The sequence below is a fragment of the Salvia miltiorrhiza genome, chromosome 5 (assembly GCF_028751815.1).
Source record: "Salvia miltiorrhiza cultivar Shanhuang (shh) chromosome 5, IMPLAD_Smil_shh, whole genome shotgun sequence".
Classification (NCBI taxonomy): domain Eukaryota; kingdom Viridiplantae; phylum Streptophyta; class Magnoliopsida; order Lamiales; family Lamiaceae; genus Salvia; species Salvia miltiorrhiza.
Window position 1 is genome coordinate 53,853,535 of NC_080391.1, and position 20,191 is coordinate 53,873,725.

The window sequence follows — 20,191 nt, forward strand, 5'->3', positions numbered from 1 at the left end:
GAAATGAAACATCTTACCAATAGTCTACGCTTCGTCGGGTTGAAGAAAAAAACATCTTACGAATAAGCTGCAGCACTTCGTCGTTGAGTTCTCTAAATAGATAAAATCCTCTTTTTTAATTCTATTTTTTTCTTTTTCAATTTGGTTTGATTTTCTCTGCTGCTGATAGTTCTATTCAGATGCCAGAAAACTAAAATAATAAATAAACTCCAATAAATCAATGCTACAGATAACAGGCATAGCAATATGATTAATCACTGATAAATACTGTAAGCCATTATATCAAATATAATAGCTTCCTTCCACACATCTCTGTTTTAGTCCCAACGGCAAATCATCAGCCAAAAACTAAACAAAGCCAAAATCAGACTTCTCTGCTTGATCTGATCTTGGCTGCATTTCACCATTAATCAGTCAACAGATACTGTAGACAAGAACGATCATGTCTCCGTCGCCTAAGGTATACATACTATAACAGTCGCACTAGCAAGAAAAATTTTCAGGACTGACCTCTCTATACACGACCCGTCATGCCAACAGCCGAGCCTGCATGGTTGAGCTTCTTAGATGGTTGAGTGGTGGCTCGTGTGAAGTACACGTAGTAGTAGACGTTGAGAATCATTGTTGCAACCACGAAGACTGCTCCGGCGATGAATATGCCCTTTCGTAGCGACTCACAAGAAAAGTTATCTGCATAGATCATGTTCCTGTATCGGGTGTGGTAAGCATTCTTCTTAGCACCGGCTATCAGACAAGCTTCGGCCACTATGAACGTTGCCCTATGAAGTTCAGGACTGATCGTTCACAAATTCATTCAAAGAAGCAATATGGAAAAGTTTACACAAGTTTTCTGAAAATGAAGGGACATGTAATTTATATTTTACCATGAGGCGAGAAAATATATTATGGTCCATGCACGGTTTCCTCCGGGTGTCAAAGGCCTTCCTAAACACATGCACTTTGTGACACCCATGAGCAGGGACTCACTTGAGAGAAGAAACAAGAAAGCCCCGACTCCGTAACCAGTAGCAACATCTGAGTGGTAAACACAGTATGTTTGATTAGTAGCAGCATCTTTATGTAATTCACCCTGTCATGCAAGGAGAAATAAGAAAGCAAGTCACAATTACATTTCTAAAGAGCTCAAACAATTCAAAGTAACTAAGTTAGCAAGCAAGTTTTAATTGTAGATGTTAGAAAAATCACTAGTCGTAGCAAGGCAACATGCTTGATCGAATCTTGATGATAATACCTAAAAAGCACCAATATTGTCCTAGCCTAAATACAAGCTTCACTATGTTTGCACAAGTGAGGCATTAGGACATTGTGCAACTTTCAAGTAACCCTAAGTTCATTAAGTAGAAGTAAGAAAACGTATCTTGGACAGAAAAAGAACATAAAGCGTGAAACAGAAATTTAAATGAACAAAGGTAAGCAACAGCTAGCTAAAACCGGAAGAGTTCAATGAAACAATAAAGAAAAAGGATTTCGTTCAAGTCACAGCTTTGGATAAATGCATAAACTATTTGGGCCTTGGGTAGCAAACATACTAAAAGCAAATTGAAGTAAACAGCATCTCATGCTAGCCTTCTTAGGGTACACGACAATGTCGAAACTCACAACACATGTCACAGAAGAAAGACAGCCAAAAGCAGACCCATGGAATACTTTAACAATGGATTGAGTAAGTAGAGGATACAGAAAACTTGTCACTTCTGAGATTGCACAATCAAACTAGCATATCAAAAGCTCAACCAGGAATAAGAGAATCAAACTTGTCACTTGCACCCAACCAGGAATAATCACCAAACTGAAATATCATAAGTGACAAGTATCTAGCACAGCATGATTTACAAGCCAAAAACAATAGTGTCTTCAAGAATCATTAAGGGCATGTATGGTAACCCCGTTGGGATAAACTAAGATAGATAAAATTCAAGATATGTGTCGTAGATAAAGTAAAATTAGTATCGTATTCTAGTGTTTGATAGATACAAAAATTGTTTCTTGATTTTCATTTCAAATTGTTCTCTGCATTTCAGTGCTAGCCAAGTAGTGTTGGGTTGCCCCGAATATAGATACTATGAATTAGTTGTTTGGTAGCTTAGATTAAAACCTAGATTAAACGAACAAATTACCATGCTAACCTTATACTATTAATTAATTGATAAGTTTATATTAAAAAAAAAAAAGGAAATCTGCTTCAGACCCCACCCCCACCCCTCACTCTCCACTTCTCTGAGTCAAACTCCGTCCCCAACATGGCCGCCATAACAGGCTCCCCCTCCGCCCACCCCCAAAACTCCATCTTTTTTCTCTTCACTGAACAGCCGCACTCCCTCCTCCCCCAACCGCAACCCAAATTCTTCTTCCTCGCTGAAAGCTGCCCACCGCCAAATTCTTCTTCCTCGCTGAAAGCTCCCCACCGCCAAATTCTTTCTTCCTCGCTGACCGCCCCCACCCCGCCCTTTCTTCCTTGCTGAAAGCCCCCCCGCCACCACCACCCCCAATTTTCTTTCACTGAATCAAGCATTCCTCTCCAAATCCAATCTTCAGAAACTCTCTTTCAACCTCCTCCGAAATCAAGCGCCGTCTATTCTAAGCATGGCTGCCGCTGTCACCGCTCAACAATCTCAGTCTTGGTCGATTAGGTATTCAGGCTACCAAATAGTCAGATTACCAATGATACCTATCTAATATGGTATAATCTATGCTACCAAATATGCCCTAAGTGTATATCAAAAGCTCGTGTAATTCTTCTTCAGAAAAGCATGGATAAAGCAGAGATTGCAGATTTCAAGTGAAAATGCTCTCATCAAGTGCCATATCCAATCAATTCCATAAAATCAGAAAAAATCAATTCTTCCCCAATAAGACACGATGAAACCCCAGACACATTGGCAAAGCTAAACTACATAAATAAAAAAAGGTGCGGGCGCGCCCGCCCACACACACGCACACACAAAAGCAAGAAACAGCATACATTTCACAATTAGTAACAAAATCGAGTTGGAACATCTTCGAATGAAACTAAAAAGAGAGCAAAGAATGAGGATAAAAGAGAGATCAGATGAATTACAGTGCTACGGCGTCGTTCGGCAGCGATAGAGAATCCAAATGCAATTAAGCTGAGAACTATGACAAGAAGATGAACGAGCGACGACCCTTTGCCTTCTCCCATATCAGCTTCGCCGCCCCTTTCTCTCACTGTGTGTTTGTGTGTGCGGCTAACAGAGTTGTGTGTGAGAGAGACAGAGAGAGAGTGAGTGAGTGCAGTGGTTTTTTTTGACTTAAAAGAGAAGTGGGAAAGAAGAGATGTCGGGATTAAAGGCCCCTCGGGGATGTCGGGATTTTCTCAGCTGACGCGAATTTTCGCGAGTGCACCGCACGCGTTGTCAAATTAATACTCATTCCCTCCCATAACATATGTCTCATTAATTTTGAACACAGAGATAAAAAATGTGTAATTAGGGATGATAATAAATATTAGACCCGATCCAAATCCGTGAATTCAAATCTATTTTTCAGGGTCTGAATCTCGAAATTTTAGACCCGACGAATTTGGATTTCAATTTATAAAATGGATCTGGATCTGGATCTTGAATTTTTATATTCGGATCCGCCCCAAATCCATCCTCGTGGACCTGTTTTTTTAATATATATACTCTCTTTGTCCCAATATTTATGGCTTTTATTGCAAAGGATAATGCATTTAATGCGAGAATATGGCAAATCGTCCTTCAACCTGCAGAGTTTCCATTTCCGTGTTATCATGCACTGTAACACCATCTCCTAAGCTCAGAAAGACCATACCTCTTTCGGCGTAAAGGAGAGAGAGGACGAAGACTTGAGCAGAATTTGAATTGACAAGTCAAATGACAAATAAATTTGAAGGATCTATTCCAACGGATCTATTCTCTCCATTTGCCTATAAATAGAGCTTAGGATACAACCTTCGACCTCACCGATTCAAAAACTTACGTTGAAGCTCTGCCAAATTAAAGACTCAGTCTACACTTAGCCAAATCTTTGAATCGAATAAGAGAATCCTTCATTGTCAAATATCAGTTCACCTGATACACCAAAATTCTCTTAGAAGCTACTAGGCAAAAATTCTTCATCCTTAGCCTAGTCTTGATTACTCGAGAGCCTGTTCTTTGTAATCAATAGTTGGAGTGTTAAACTCTCTTTACAATGAGTGATAAGAGTGTTTGGGATATAGAGAGAGTTCGAGACGTCGTTCGGAACTCAAAGATTCTTAACCACCGTAAGCTAGACGCTGTTGTCTAAGCACTGCGAGTTAAGAAAGAGCGAGAAGTCCAACCCAGTGTATTGGCTCTGAAACTTGTGTTTCAGATGTAAGGTTTGTTGTGCACCCGTAAACACAAACCCAGTGATTTGTCAGTGTGATCGACTGACCGTGGACGTAGGTCCGAACCACGTAAAACTCTTTGCGTTATTATTGCTTTCAGTTCAACTTTTATCAACTGAAATTGTTAATATGAAAAGAGAAACCTAAGAACTTGTAAAGTGTTTTTTTTAAAGGCTATTATGTAAAATCGTTTCCGCTGAAAGTGTTATCAGTCTAACTAACAAGTCTTTGGATAATTAGTAAGATTTCTACACTCATCTGATTTCATAAAACTAACTTGAGTAAACCCCTGCTTGAACTATCAGTGTGTCGACTAGTTCATCGCACTAAAGTTACTTTACTGAACCAATATCAGTATTAGTCTACACCCCTCTCAACTGATTTTCATTACACTGTTTATCCTCAGTCAACTCACTTCAGTATCAGTTTCTATACTGACTATTATTTACAAAAGAGGTTTCAAGTTTTATTTTCTAAAAATAGTATACTGGTGTATTACCTCTCCTCCTTATACACCAGTTCAGTATCACCAAGGGACCCAACAACCATCTCACCAACAGATCTATTCAAGACTCCGCCTATAAATAGAGCTCGAGGATCACCTCCAATCTTCATCGATTCAAACACTTAAGCTAAAAATCTGCCAAATTTGCGACTCAGTCTACTCACTGCTTTCCAAAGTTTGAATCGAAAAAGAGAATATCTAAAGCCAAAATCAGTTCATTGATTACCAAAATTCTCTTACGGCCTTAAGCACTTTCATTGTAAACCTTTAGCCTAAGTTTCGATTAATGAGAGCCTATTCTTAGTAATCTAGTTGGTATTCGAACCTCTTTTCAAAAAGAGCGAAAAGAGAGTTTGAGAGATAGAGTTCTAGACTGTTGTCTGAACTCAAGAGTTCTTAGCCTCCGCAAGCAAGACGTGTTGTCCTTACAACTGCGAGCTGGGAAGGAGACGAGAAGTCCAATCCAGTGTATTGGCACTGAAACCTTGTTGTTTTAGTTTAAGGTTTGTTGTGCACCCGTAAGCTAGGGATGGCAATGGGCCGGATTTGGACCGGATCCTGCTTGGTCCAGATCCAGATTCAAATTTTCTTACTTAGGTCCAGATCCATTGGATCCAAAAAAATAAAATCCAGACCCAGATCCATTAGATCCATAGGGTCTCGGGTCCAGATCCAGATCCATACTTTTTACTCTTTTAAAACATTTATAAATTTTGAATTAACTAAAAAAAATCGAATTTTGTCTATAGTATCAACAATTATTTAAAAATAAATATTAAATCATAACAATCCATAATAAATTTTCATAATAAGTAAGAATATGATATTCAATTACTAAATAATATATTAGTAGATACACACTTATTTTAATTGTATATTTAGATTAGTAATAGATCTTTAAGGTAGAGTTTGATAAAAATAAAATAAAATATATATTTTTTATATATAACCGGATCCGTGGGCCGGATCTGGACCGGATCTGGGTCTCAAAACTTTTGTTCCAGATCCAGATCCGCAAATCTTAAGAGTAATCCAGATCCGGTCCAGATCCATTGGATCCATTTTTTACAAGGTCCAGATCCTTCAGGATCTGGATCTGCGGATCTGGACCGGGTCCAGGATCTATTGTCATCCCTACCGTAAATAGAAGCCCATAGTGTTTGTCAGTTTGATCAGTTGACCGTCGACGTAGGAACTTGTTTACGAACCACGTAAAAACCTTGTGTTGATTATTTCTTTCAGTTCTTTCATTTCTTCCACTGTGTTCAAACTCTTTATCTAACTGAAACTGGTTAACTGAAAAGATAAACCAAAAAACTAACAAAGTTTAATCACAAATGCTATTTCTTAAAGGTTATTTTCCGTTGTTGGTGTTATCAGTGTAACTGAAAAATCTTTAGATAGTTAGTAAGATTTATAACACTTATCTGTTTTTAAATTCTAGACTGAAACCTTACGTGGATTATCAGTTTATCGACTTGTTGCTAAACTGAAATCAAATACAGAAACTGTTTCAATATCAGTCTAAACCCTTTCCTAAACTGAAATCTCTTTGATTGCTGACTTCAGTTGATACTCTTTCAGTATCAATTGACACCCACTTCAGTTTTGAAATAGATTTTAAAAAAAATTAAAAAAAATAGCCTATTGGTGTATCCCTCCCCCCATACACCAGTTCAGTTACCCTCCGGGACCCAACAGATGATACAGGGAGAACGAATATGGGAAGAAAGATGATGAAATGGAGGATCGTCGATCGAGGTTTGAGGGTTTGACGGCGGTGGAGGCGGCAGATTCTATCGAGGTTTGAGGGTTTGGAAACGCAAAATCTAGTCTTTGGCCCCTAATCTCACTGCTATTTTCTTTTCGTCAAAGTGGATGAGCAATTTTGTAATTTTGGAGATATTCATGTGTCCAGTAAATCTGAATGTATCTGTTCATTTAGAAATTATATTATTTTCATTTATGAATTGTGGTTTGTTCATTTATGTTCTTGGTGAATTACTTTTAATTTCATTTCTGCTATGAAATCATTTTTTTTTTCATTTTTTTAACATAAAATATTTTGAACATGCTTTATACAATTACGAACACCTAAACAAACTATTTGAATTTCTCTTACTAACATAAAGTATTTTGAACAAGTGTAAAAAACTTACGAACATCTAAATAAACTATTTGAATTTTTCTTGATGACATAAAATATTCAATATAAAGCATTTCAAACACACATAAAAAAATTACGAACATCTAAAATAAATATTCGATTTGTTTGGATGACATAAAATATTTTACATAAAACTTTTTGAACAAGCGTAATAAAATTACGAACATTTAAATAAAAATATTTGATTTTTTTTACTCATATAAAATATTTAACATTTAAACTTTTTGAACAGACCAAAAAGAATTATGAACATATCCATAAAAGTATTGTACAGATTGATGAGTAAACTCACAACACATCAAGGTAAAATAAGAATGAAAAGAAGAACATAAATTAAAATCTGAGTTCACACAACAGAAAAGAGAGAATTTGACCTATATTGATTTTTCGGATGAAGATAGCTTAACATTACAAAGTGACGATTCTTCTATTTATAAGGACAATTTACAAAAAGGGGTAAAAATGTAAAATCTTCTTTTCACTTCACGTACTCCGTGTGTGTCCATAACTTTCAATCTTCTCCCAGCATCTGTTCTGAGGAGAGAACCTGTCATTGGCCTTCCACCGTGGCCAAGAAAGCTACACCGTGGCAAGAAGATAAAGTAATTTCTTTCCTGGCTGAGGGACTTCGCTCATGGCCAGGACCAAGATCCTGGTTGAGAACTACCTTAGTGACTTTACTCATGGCCAGGACCAAGATCCTGGTTGAGAACTACCTTGGCCAGGCCCAAGATCCTGTGGATTTTCTAGACTTCATGGCCTTGATGCTTCATGGATGCCACCATAGCACTTGGGTTTAGTCCTTTACCTTTCCTAGTCTTTACCTTTTTAGAAAGGTGCCACCATGGCACTTTGTAAGATCCATCCTCTTTTTTATCTTGTAACTTTCAAGAAAGTGGATTGTTATAAAATTATATACGCAAATTTTCATGTGAGGTCAACCGCATACCATGCGGACGGTTTGGAAATTTATATTTCTTCACAATAATGATTACTTTATTCATAAGAACTTTTACTTTTAGTTATTTTCACTCATTAATACTTTTATTCTTAACTATTTGATCAAGTAATCATTGTCGTAATAAAAAGTAATTATTGTACAATGAAATGTAATATTTCTAAATTTAACATTTATTCACGATAAATGTTACTTTTATTCATGAAAACTTGTACTGTTACATAAGTATACATTTGTGCGAATAAATGTACTTCGTCTACATACTATGTGGTCAACCGCATGCAAGACCAACTCAATTATTTAAGGATTCAATATCAGGGTCGTCTCTGTTATAATTAGTGCGTGATTAAAATACCTCCTGAAGAGAATTTCTCATCTAACAAATTATTTTATCACCATTTAGTATAGGCTTGAATAAAATTTTTATTAAAAAGCAAATAAAAAGATCTGTCTAGAGGCATAATAAAATCAGGCGACAACACCCGCAAAAAGTCACGGAAAACCAAAAAACAAACAAACTAAGACTATGAGAAAATATTTAGAGAATCATCCTCGTCCAAAGAATCTTCTTCGTCCAACATATCTCTCCATCTTTTAGAAACCACAGCCGACATAGATCGAGATGCATCGAAAGAAGAATGAATCACAAAATTTTACAGAATCGCACCTCCAGTCTGAGCATGTTGCACTTTATTCAAGAACTCCACCGGCGACGAAGTGTCAAGAACTGTGCCCTGCAAAACGGCCCCAACAACATTACCCATCTTACTCATATCCGAAGACATATCATTCTTGATTATACGCCGGAGCCGGTGCTTGATAGAGGAATCAAAAACCCTCCATTTCTTGGTAACACCTTTCGGATGCCCTCGGCCGGGAGATACGAGAGGATCCACAACCACCGCATTTCCTAGCGTCACACTAAAAGCATCAAGCACAACAGAAGCCGAGTCCGAAGTTGGGTGATCAATTGCCGAAGAATGAGGGTGAACAATCTCATGCTGCCTAGTGATAGACAAATCTGGGGAATATCGACTCAGCTCAGAAGCAGCAGCCGAATGCGGGACCAAAGAACCCGTAGCTGCAGGAGTAGACGTGACAATATCCTTATCATCTCCTTCATTCTCCAGAATGACGAAGGGGTTAGAAGACACAACGCCACCAACCGGAGCAGATTTTGGCTCTTCCCCCTCAGTAGTGTCTTTAAGAATGCCAGTGTCGAGGTGCATGACATGAACAACAGTTTTGGGGGGAATTTCACGCCATACAATCGAGTGGCCCCTAAGCTTCCTGCCCCCCATGTTCTTCATTTTGTGATTCTGCTTGCCCTGATCGGCGGCTGGGGAAGAAGGCTTAGTACAACTCTTCCTGCAATCGGCAGTAGCATGGCCAACAATAGAGCAAATCGAATAAAAATATGGGAGATTTTTATATCCAAATTCAATTTCATAAACATCATCACCACATTTCACATCCAAATAATCAGGAACCTCGGTAGCAACATTCATTTCAACAAGCACCCGGGTAAAATAACCAATAGAAGCTCTAGTAGAACAACCATCAACAATAATAGGAGTATCCACTTGTCTAGCAATACCCGTAAGAACCTCAGGATGCCAAAACTCATGTGGGAGATTGAAGATACAAAACCAAACCTGAGCCAGAGTCTATGCGGCCTTATTGGGATTAAACTTAGGAACCCAAGCTTGCAGATGGAGAATTCCAGTATGCAGGCGCCAAGAAGCCTTAGAGAAGGCGATAGAATAATCATCCTGCGAAGAAATTTCAACATGAATAAACCCTTTCCAAGGGGAATGACCTCCCAAGGGTGTGACGGCTTCAATAAACCCCTTGCGAAGAAACAGCCGGCCATGCACAACAAATTGGAACGATCAGACCTGTCGCTGATGGAAAGCCGAAGATAGGGTGAGGCAAGGACGGTCGTCCTCCATCGATGGCTTTAGAACAATGTAGTCGTGCGTCGGAACGTTGGCAGGCCGTTCCAACCGCACCTATAGCGTCTCGGCGAAGGAGGGTCACCGAGCCATCTTTTTGAGAGAATCTGTAAAGGAAGCCTTAGATTTCAGCGGTGGATGACCATGATGATTGCAGGCATCGGAAAGTGGCAGATTCGGCATTTCTGGGAAGAGAACGTCGGCGGTGAGAGAACGGGATGTCATGACAGAAACCGACTGTTGTAGGGGCCCAACCAACGGCAGCAGCAGCCGAGAACTCGGAGAACCACTTGACGGAGTCTTGGACTCTCCTAGAGTGCACGCACCAGCCCGAGCAATAGGGTAGGCCGACTACATCGGGCCCTTAGCATAAGAAACCCTGGCAGCAGATGGGAGAGGCGGTTGGTGCGAAACAGCACCCGGCGAAACCCTAACAGAGAACGCCGCCGCCGTAATTTTTGCAAATAACATGCCGGTAATATCATCGACAAGAAGAGTCGCGGCCAAGGGATGCGCCGTGTGACTTGTCGGAGAGTAACCCAAAGTGTGTTGCAAAGAAGGACAATTGATGTTGGGAACTTAATGAAATATCCCAATCCTAGTTTTGATGATACCAAAATCCTTAGGTTTTCTCTATAATAGATTAGGCCTGTTTGAACTCAAGTGTTAGAGTTCTTTTTCTAGTTCAAACTAGGTTCTGAAGACTGAAGACCGAATGACTGAAAATGTCGACTGAAGTAACGATTAAAGGCAAAGTCAAATACTGATATTTGACTTATCAGCTCAAGAATCAGTTATGACTGATTACTTAATGCAGGCCACGTGGATTCAGCGGACTGATACTAAAGTCAAGTATCAGTTAACATCCTTTCTCGGACTGAACCTCCAAGAGTTCAAAGGAAACCTCGCACTCCCAAGCACAGCCGCATTAAATGCAGAGATTTTAAGGATCGTCCTTTCTCTGCAGAGCCTTCATCTATGGTGATTAACTTTTTAGATACGTCGCTTCTCCTGTACCAGATAGTCGTTTCTCACCAAACAAGGAACCTCGAAGATTGAAGCCTCAACAAAGTTCAAATCTATCTCCAACGGATGAATTCTTGAAGACCCTATCCGCCAACGGATCTATTCAAGATCTCTCATATAAATAGAGGTCGAGGAATACTTCAATCTTCACCGATTCAAATACATAAGCTGAAACGCTGCCGAAATCGCAACTCAGCAATTCAAAGCCTTCTAAAGTTTGAATCGAAGAAGAGAATCCCAAAGCCAAAATCAGTCTCTACTGATTACACACATTCTCTTAAAACCTTAGGCATATATTGTTTATCCAAAGCCTAAGTCATTGATTACAGAGAGCCTGTTCTCTGTAGTCTAGTTGACAAGTTTTCGAACCTCATTTCAACTGGCCGGAAAGAGTGTTTGAGCCGAGAAGGAGTTCAGACCAGTGTTTTGACTCCGTGAGATCTTAGTGCCCAGTGTGTGCTAAGAGTGAAAAATCTAACCCAGTGTGTTGGTACTGAAGATTCGATCTTTGGCTGTTTCGATTTGCTGTGCACCCGTAAGCATAAGCCCAGAGTGTTTGTCAGTGTGATCAACTAACCGTGGATGTAGGAAGTGTTTTCCGAACCACGTAAAAATCCATTTGTCGTTTATCGCTTTCAGTTATTTACTTTCTTATCTGTGCACAAACAATCTCTTAACTGAAACTGATTAATCGCAAAGTGAAATATTAATCTGACAACGTGTTAATTCTCAAAGGCTTTTTCAAAGAAGTTTTTCGCTGCCAGTGTTATTTGTTTAACTAATCAATCTTCGGATAGTCAGTAAGATTCATAACACTCATCTGTTTTACAAACCCGACTAAAGCCTTTCTCATATCAGTTAAAGTCTTGGACTTAACTGATATATCTTTACTGAAGAGAGTATCAGTATCAGTCATCAACTTTAGTTTTGTTTAACTCTTTCTATTTTAAAAGGTTGTGTTGGTTTGTCCTAATTTGAAAATAGCCTATAGGTGTATTCCCCTTCTCCCCATACATATATTCTAGACCTTCCGGGACCTAACAATTGAAGTTGCTGGAAACCTTGGGGAACATCATCGCCGAACCGAAGAAAGCCAGATCCAGGCGGCAAACAAAGGCAGCCGAAAAAGCTATAGGATGGCTGGAAATTCATTGCCGAAGAAGAACCCTAGAGAGAAAACACAGGCCATCCAATAATCCCCGCTCATCACCATTCGATATAGGATCAATTCATATATTGATACTTTGATTTATCCAACTTAAAGTTTTTTTTATTGAAACAACAAAAAAAGAATTACGTCTACAAATATTTTCATATTAAAAAAATATTTTTTACGAATTAAAATATAAACCTAATTCACAAAACACCTAAAAAATAACCAACGAAATCTCAATCATTCACTAACTTTAAGTTATAGAATCATTTTTTCTCAAAAACCACTTCACCACAACTGTAGTTATTGTCAAAAAACGAAATCTCAATTATTCACTAACTTTAAGTTATTGAATCATTTTATCTTAAAAACAACTTCACCACAAGTCCACAACAGTAGTTATTGTCAAAATTCGATATAGAAATCGGCTTGGTAAAACTATAGCAATTGAATAAATTTAATTAGAAATATCAAAAGCAAATTTCATGAATCTACAATATAATGCTACCGTTAGAGAATCTATCTCGTGCGTTGTAAATAGAGAGGAAAGAGAGAGAGAATAGCATATGTGTCACGCCCCAATTCTCGAAGGAAGGCACGAATGTCGAAACGTGACTAGGGATTGGATTTAAGAAGCGGGAAAAAAAGGGGATAATAATAATAATAATAATAATAATAATAATAATAATAATAATAATAATAATTGTAAATATTTAATAATAATATAATAATATATATGTTCATCTCTTTTTGTTAATATTCTTAAAGAATATTAATGTATAGTAATCGTTGTTAGATAATTAAACTAAGTATTATAACATATTTAATATTCAAGTCGGAAAGCTTGGCTCAGCACGCTGGTGGTTTAGAACCAGTCTACAAATACGTGCGGCTAAGCAGTCGGACATTTAATTACAATTTTAAGAAAGCGGTAAATGATGGGGTAACCGAGTTTAGCTCGCCAAAAGGAGTTGACCGACCAGCTCACTCATGAAATTGGCATAGCACAACATGATCATGAGGGCTTTGGTCAAGCGTCCAAGAGGGGCCGACTACATGCACTCTCCATCGAGCGATAAATAAATTATTGCATAATAATAATATCATATATACAATCTTTAACTAGCATTTTACATACTCAAAATATATGACATATTTTTTTAAATATAATAGCTAGCTATTTTAACATATTGCAGCCAACCCGCCACAGCTGCTTCCATCTCCACCATCTTACTAACCTGAAAAGATTGAAAAGATTTGTGGGCTGAGTACTAGTGTACCCAGTGGGTCATGCATTTTTTGAAATAATCATTTTCATATGATAGTCCATGCACATACGTGAATTATAGAAGGTTTTAAAATAAAACATTTAACTTCTATAATCACAAATCATTTTCATTCATTTGCGCGCGCCATACCGTAGCACCACTGTTACCCTTATCATTTCATTTGTAGTCCCTGGGCGACCCATGGGAAGTAATCATTCATTCATTCATCATTAACTAGATGGGACCCCGGGACGAACCCATGTCAGCTACACCATCTAGCCGGATTAAGGGCGAACCCAAAATCCTCTTTTCGTCTATAAGGCTCGTGGGGATCAATCCACTACCTTAAGACCGTGCGCACAACTTTTAATAGGTGTGTGAGACCCATTAAAAGCCACAATTGTTAATATAAGAGCATTAAACAGTGGGAGAACGTGAAAACATTTCATGGACATACCACATTTCAAATAATAACATTAGAGCTTAATAACTCAAATATACTTTGAAAAATATAACTCACCTTAACTTTAAATGCTTTTTGTCAATTACTCGGAATCGTCCAACGTCACAAGGTTTCTTCTAAAATTTTCGACCACTCCTTAAACTTTAAATATGATCACTTGATACTGTATATGCACTGACAGTTATATATTTCGCATGGGTTGATGGCTATATATAGACCATTTATGTAGGTTTGATTAGTCACTATATAGGTATACATGTAGCTTAATAGGTTTGCTTACACAATTCATAGAATTCCTACACGTATAACTTAATTTTATTTAAATATACTATATTATTTTATCCTTCACACTCATTTCTTTACCACTCATAAATTAATACTCCGTTTATATATATATATATATATATATATATATATATATATATAGGTATACCTATTGACTTTACTTAATATAATGTATATATATATATACTTTGCATGATTTTAACATAGGCTACGTAATAGTATTTTGTCCATGCATTTATATATATATATAGGGGCCGCTCCAATGAGACCCCCTAATTTTAGTGAGATTTAGGGCACGATCTGATGCGTTTATTTTATCAATCCTATGGCTGATATTGTATCTGGAGGGTGATTTTTTTTCACAGGGTTCGAATCTTGGAGGGAGCAGAATATTTTAAATTTTGTTATTCATCAGCATATAATGCATTGTTCATCAGTATATACGGCCCTGTTCATCAGTAACTATGTCTTATTCATTACGAATTTTTTAAATTTTATTTTTCATCAGTATATACATCTTGTTCATTAGATATACGTTTTGTTAATTAGTATTATATGTCTTATTCATTGTCCTAGTGTTTCACGAAAATTATGGGGTCTCACTGGAGCGCGCCCCTATATATATATATATTTAACTTTTATATTTTTAATATCGGGCAAAGTCATGTTAGATGTTAGTAATTAGTTCCCCATCCACTCCAAGAACCCCTTATCTCTCCATTCACCAAAATCCACCTTATATCTCCAATCTCCAATTCGCTCCCAATATGATAGCTAATCATTTAACTTAATTACAAAGCTATATGGTACTATTATATATAATGTAAATATTTATTAACTAAAAGCTATTTAGTACAGTTATAGTATAGCTATATACACGTATATAATATGTATACAATTAGCTTAAGATATATATATCTATACGCTATATATTATATATTTATAAGCAATTTTTAAAAGAATATATTATTATATATCTATTATATATAAGTATATTTATTTCACAAATTCTAAATAAAATCCTTTAGGTAAAATATATGTTTAAATTTAGGAAAAATAAATAAATAAATAATATGACAATATAATGCAGTTGAGCTAATGCTGTGGAAATGCTTAAAGAAATGTAAATGCAAATTTTAAATATAATAAATGAGTAACAACACATTTATTCTAAAATCTAATTTATTCTAGGCTTAAATAAATCCTAGATTTTTTTCAAATCTCACCAAATATCCTAGAGAATAATCTAATATTATCTTATGGAAAAATCGGGGTGTTACAATATGAGACAAATATAAGGATTAAAAGCCTCTATTTATAGAATTGCAAATAAGGATTTGGAGCATCCACGCACAATGATTGAGTAAGCTTCTTACTCTATAGAGAGGGGATCACTTATGAGCAAGAAGACCACAGTGAATGACTCATTCTCTTACTCTATCTTTTTAGTTTTGATTTTGTATTTTTTATTTAATTTTAATTACATAAATTTAAATAACACAATTATTTAAAATCAAAATTGCATTAATATAAAAAACCTACAAATTACATAAAAAAATCAAATACATAATTCAAAAGAGACATAATTAAAAACTATTTAAAAAAACTATATAGTTATTTTCTGAAAAACTATCTAGTTTCAAAAAAAAAAAAAAAACTATCTAGTTTATAGAAGGAAAAAAAAAAGAAAAAGCCAACGATCAAATGGCAAGAAAGATAAAAAAAAAAGCTAAACTCGAGAATGAGAAAATGTAAAAATAAATAGGAAAAACAATTTTTCCTTTTTTTGTAAATGCAAGCGTGCAAAGCTCAACAAATAAAAGAAGTCTTACTCGTTTAATCGAGTAAGACTCAAGTCAGGGGGGAGGCTGCAGTGACTTACTCAATCCCTAGTTTACTCGAGTGAAGATAGAACGAGTAATTTAATGTGGATGCTCTTAAGATTAGCTCATTAAATAGAGAATAATATATATTATATTTATATTTACAACACAAAGCAAAATGTTTTGAGGGTATTATCCATACATTTACATCCAGAAAGGAACAAACTAGTACTAATAATATTCAACATAAACATAAACAAAATTTCGGAATAAAGAAAAGAAAAAAAAAGAGTAAAATTATGATGGATTTGGAGCAAGTCCTTTCAAATTCCAAATATCATAATCCCACAAAACATCACCATATAATGCATCATAAGCCTCGACCTCCCAAAATGGAATCCAACTGGTGGCCCACGGCATCTCCTCATCCACCCCACTCCACCAACTAAACCACTCCTCCGCCGCCGCCTTCCGCTCCTCGCCCGCCACCTTCTCCGCCGCCACTTCGTCGCTCGCCGCCGTGCTTTTGATCTTTTTCCGATTCACTTTCTTAACCTCACATTTCTCCTTCTCACGATTGCCGCTTTGCCTCTTCATTTTTAATCATAGGTGCTGCTCTTATTAATATTGAAATGCATTTTTGAGAAATTTGTGCGTGTACGTGTATGTATAGAGGTGAAAAATGGGAGAGTGGCGGTTTAAATTTGGAACTTGATGTTGCGTGTGTCATGCGATGCCACGTGGCTGGGATTTCTTGGGGGGATCTCTTGAGGGGGGTTTATTTCCACCGCCAACTTCTATTTATATTTTCTGTTATAAGTAATTAACTGCATCACTATGTGCGTAGATATGTGTGTATTTAATTAACACAAAAACTTAAACACAAATACTATTAACTAGCAACAATCTCCCTCAACAAACCTTTTCGTTTTCCATTTTTTCGACAAAACGTGAGCATGCTAAATAATTGACACGGATACAATACAACCACATCAAATTTCATAAAAGAAAAAAGAAAATATATTTGGCAGCCTCTTAGTTAGAGAGTTCCGTCCAACTAATCTAATTAGATCGAAGATTCGAGTCGCTTCTTTGTGTGAGTGGGATTTTGTCTTTGGTAAAAACAATTTAAAAAAGAAAATCGAGGTCGGGCTAAGAATCAAACATTGATGTCGTAGAACGCAGGGCAAAGAAAATCACCTGGATTTCATCTCACGTTGCCACCAGAAAAAAGTCTTTTAAGTGTTTATTTTACTTGAATAAAGAAGCAATCATAGATTCATAGTGGTAAGGAAAACAAAATCCGCAGACATTAATCTCAATTAATGTTTGCTGAAACAGGGTTTGGTGTAATAAAACAGGAGTTGGTGAAGTACTGAGAATCGAAATCATCTGCAACTGAGAGAGAGAGAGAGGTAAGACATGTATATATTCTAGGTACTCTCAACTGAAGCTGAGTTGAATCTAACCAGTATTTTACAACCTTGAAGTTAAACAATGATGCAACGGCAACTTCAACAAACCCCCTGCAACAATTCTACTCCCCAACCGATGGAGAAAGACAACCAAAATCACATGGTAAATACGAGCGACATGAGCTAGATCATCACCACTTAACAGTTTTAACTTTTATGTTGCTTCTTATGAATACCAACTAAACTTCAAGCATTTTCACTACTAGTGTTTCTTTCGAGTCAATTATAACAACTAGTCAAAAATCGTAGTTCATGGGGAAACCAAGCTTGTATGCTTTGAATACTCTTAACAAGATCCACAAATCAGCCACACTTACGATGATTTCTTTGTGAAATGCTTTTCTTACCAAATAATTCACACAAATTCATTTTTGCTAAAATCTTAGAAATTCAGCTTATGCAGTAGGGTAACAACTAACAACGAGCATGATTGTGTTATCAACTTTCTCTCAATAGACTTCAAACTTTATGCCCTAAGAAGATTATGATTCACCGATAATTAATCACAATTAGGTCAAAAAGCTCTCACTGAATTCCCTATACCAACTCAAGATACTCGACACAAATTGATCACACGGGATTAATCTGGCCTGTGGCTGTGGCAAGCAAGAACAGAGCTTCTCAAGAATCCAACTCAACTCTAAAGGCAACACATCGAGCATGTTTAAACATCCCAAGGTTTACTTATCTATAGGGATTCAATGACTCACACTGAATTCCCTGTGCTATCTCAAGATGAAGATACTCACACAAATGATCACATGAGAGCAATCTGGCCGGTGGCTCTGTGGCCAAGAACAGAGTTTCTCAAGAATGCTAAACTTTAAAGGCAGCATATTAAATCGAGCACGTGCAGGAATCCCAAGGCTTACTTTATCCATAGGGATTCGGAAAAAGACTCTCAGCTATGTTCCACCCTATTTTTCCCTGCAAATTACTGCTTCTCAAATCTGTTTTCCAATCCTCATGATCCTAATTGATACAAAGTCCAAAACGACAGCTTATTTATCACCGTTGCTCAATATTTAGGGGATTAAAGGGGAAAATAACATAAAAAGAAAGCATCAATTTAGCAGTGAGATCATACTAAACTTTGATATTCATCCAAAATGTCAAACAGTAAACCCTAATTAACAGACCAGTCGCCTTCAGATTTCGAATTAGATGCAATAAGTAATAAGATCTTAAACACAAAAACCGAAATTTCTCGATTCCAATTTTCCGTAGATGATATTACAACATTTCCAACATAATCACAATTACGCCAACAAAATAACCGCTTACAGAATAATCGAGAGGGCCGATCAATCACCGACTCGACGAACCGTCTTCATGACTTCCCTTAACATCAATATCCCTCCCAGTATCATGATGATCGTGATCGTGATCGTGATCGTGATCGTGATCGTGATCGCAGTCCCCCTCGGCGTCGGAATCGTCCTCGTCAAAAGGCTTCTCCTTGTGAAAAATGCAGCATTTTTTCGAGCTCTTTTTATTCATAAACTCGTTGTCTACGGTCCCTTCCTTCCACGACACCTTCTTCTTGGGAAGCTTCAATTTCAAAACCAACGAATCCCTAATCTGCGACTGCTGGTTGGAGGACGACGTCTCGAGGGCCACGGTGGTGGTGGTGGTAGTTCCCGTAGCCGGCGCCGTGGAAGGGGCGGTGGTCAATTGCCTGCTGGAGGTCGGTCTCGCCATTGTTGCGATTATGGCTAGGTTTTGATTGATTTGAATTTGGGGGAAAAGGTTTGCGTCGTTTATAGGCGTAAGTTTGTGCATTTTGGTGGGACAGTTAGCGCGGTGGATTTGTTGAAGGTGTTGGTTCATTTGATTAGGGTCCCAATTTCATTTTTGCCCTTTCAAGGATATTGTTGCATTACTCATAATATAATATTCTGATAATATCCAATAATTTCACTTTTATCCCAAAACAGCGTATATAATAAGAATTGTCTCAAAAAAGAAAAAAGAAGAAAAAGAAAGAAAGAATTGATGATATAAATATTTAAATTGATATATTAATAAGTATTTCACTTTCATACGTTTCAGAGCTCATTTGATATGAATGATTAAAGTGTATAATATAATTATTGATACTTTAAAATCTTATTTGTGTAAGAAACTGGGCTCGCTGCTCTGGCTCTGTCGATCTGGTCTGCTCTGGATCTACTGGGATGCTCTGGAACTGCTGGTCAGCTCTGGATCTCTGGTCTGCTCTGGAACTTTTGGTATGCTCTGGTGTTCGGAGCTCTGGTGTTCTGCAACTCTAGAGTTCGGCAGATCTGGAGTTCTGCAGCTCTGGAGTCGGCAGCGCTGGTGTTCGGAAGTTCTGGAGTTCGGCAGCTCTGGATCTGCTACTCTGCTCTGTCGTGCTGGTTCTGGAAAGGAAATAAACAGACAAGGAAAGAAAACGTCGAATCGAGATGAAACTCTTCCCGCAAGAAGATTATCGCCTCGGTAGTGCTCTCGGTGTTGGCGAATCTTCCCCAAAGGTAAAACGGTGACGTCTTGTTAGAAGTAGCACCACAATCTGACGAGCTCCGGTGAACGGAATAGGTTCAAGAACTAAGCAATATGCAGTGAGAGTGAGTGACGAAAATGCAGAGTTTCATGTGTCAAATGCCATGCTCTAGAAGCCTATTTATAGGCAACTTTCATGCATATGGAGGATTTGAAACATATTAAACAGCAATGAGCTGTTATGGATGTTACACAATTCAAATCCATTTGAATTGTAA

At 37.3% G+C, this 20,191-nt stretch overlaps 3 protein-coding genes across 6 annotated transcripts; all 3 read right to left on the bottom strand.

The window, feature by feature from the left end:
• Positions 1–224: 224 nt before the first annotated feature.
• On the bottom strand, positions 225–3,301 carry LOC131025065 (uncharacterized). Its single transcript, XM_057954665.1, has 3 exons — positions 3,080–3,301; positions 885–1,090; positions 225–779 (listed from the first exon to the last, which is right to left on the bottom strand). The coding sequence occupies exons 1-3, from the start codon at positions 3,179–3,181 to the stop codon at positions 515–517; spliced, it is 573 nt and encodes a 190-aa protein (XP_057810648.1). The 5' UTR covers positions 3,182–3,301; the 3' UTR covers positions 225–514.
• A 12,856-nt stretch (positions 3,302–16,157) lies between these two features.
• On the bottom strand, positions 16,158–16,773 carry LOC131025067 (uncharacterized). The gene has a single exon (XM_057954668.1). It carries the CDS (start codon positions 16,570–16,572, stop codon positions 16,273–16,275), a length of 300 nt encoding a protein of 99 aa, XP_057810651.1. The 5' UTR covers positions 16,573–16,773; the 3' UTR covers positions 16,158–16,272.
• Positions 16,774–17,279: 506 nt separating this feature from the next.
• LOC131025066 (protein phosphatase 1 regulatory subunit INH3) lies at positions 17,280–19,305 on the bottom strand. Of its 4 annotated transcripts, none has more exons than XR_009102081.1 (3): positions 18,735–19,304; positions 18,323–18,422; positions 17,280–17,512 (listed from the first exon to the last, which is right to left on the bottom strand). XR_009102081.1 is itself a non-coding variant. In XM_057954666.1 (2 exons), the coding sequence occupies exon 1, from the start codon at positions 19,278–19,280 to the stop codon at positions 18,759–18,761; it is 522 nt and encodes a 173-aa protein (XP_057810649.1). In that variant the 5' UTR covers positions 19,281–19,304; the 3' UTR covers positions 17,280–17,512; positions 18,735–18,758. The 4 variants fall into 4 exon arrangements, 2 of the variants coding, with proteins under 2 accessions (XP_057810649.1, XP_057810650.1); XR_009102080.1 differs by lacking the exon at positions 17,280–17,512 and adding an exon at positions 18,069–18,235; XM_057954666.1 differs by lacking the exon at positions 18,323–18,422.
• Between the last annotated feature and the right edge of the window lie 886 nt (positions 19,306–20,191).

What these genes read in the sequence shown, in the direction of transcription:
- LOC131025065 (XM_057954665.1), bottom strand. Translation starts at nt 3,181, where the DNA reads ATGGGAGAAGGCAAAGGGTCGTCGCTCGTTCATCTTCTTGTCATAGTT. An exon ending in CCGAACGACGCCGTAGCACT is followed by an intron (nt 1,091 to 3,079) that starts GTAATTCATCTG and finishes CTTGCATGACAG; the next exon opens with GGTGAATTACATAAAGATGC. An exon ending in ATATATTTTCTCGCCTCATG is followed by an intron (nt 780 to 884) that starts GTAAAATATAAA and finishes TGAACTTCATAG; the next exon opens with GGCAACGTTCATAGTGGCCG.
- LOC131025067 (XM_057954668.1), bottom strand. Translation starts at nt 16,572, where the DNA reads ATGAAGAGGCAAAGCGGCAATCGTGAGAAGGAGAAATGTGAGGTTAAG.
- LOC131025066 (XM_057954666.1), bottom strand. Translation starts at nt 19,280, where the DNA reads ATGAACCAACACCTTCAACAAATCCACCGCGCTAACTGTCCCACCAAA.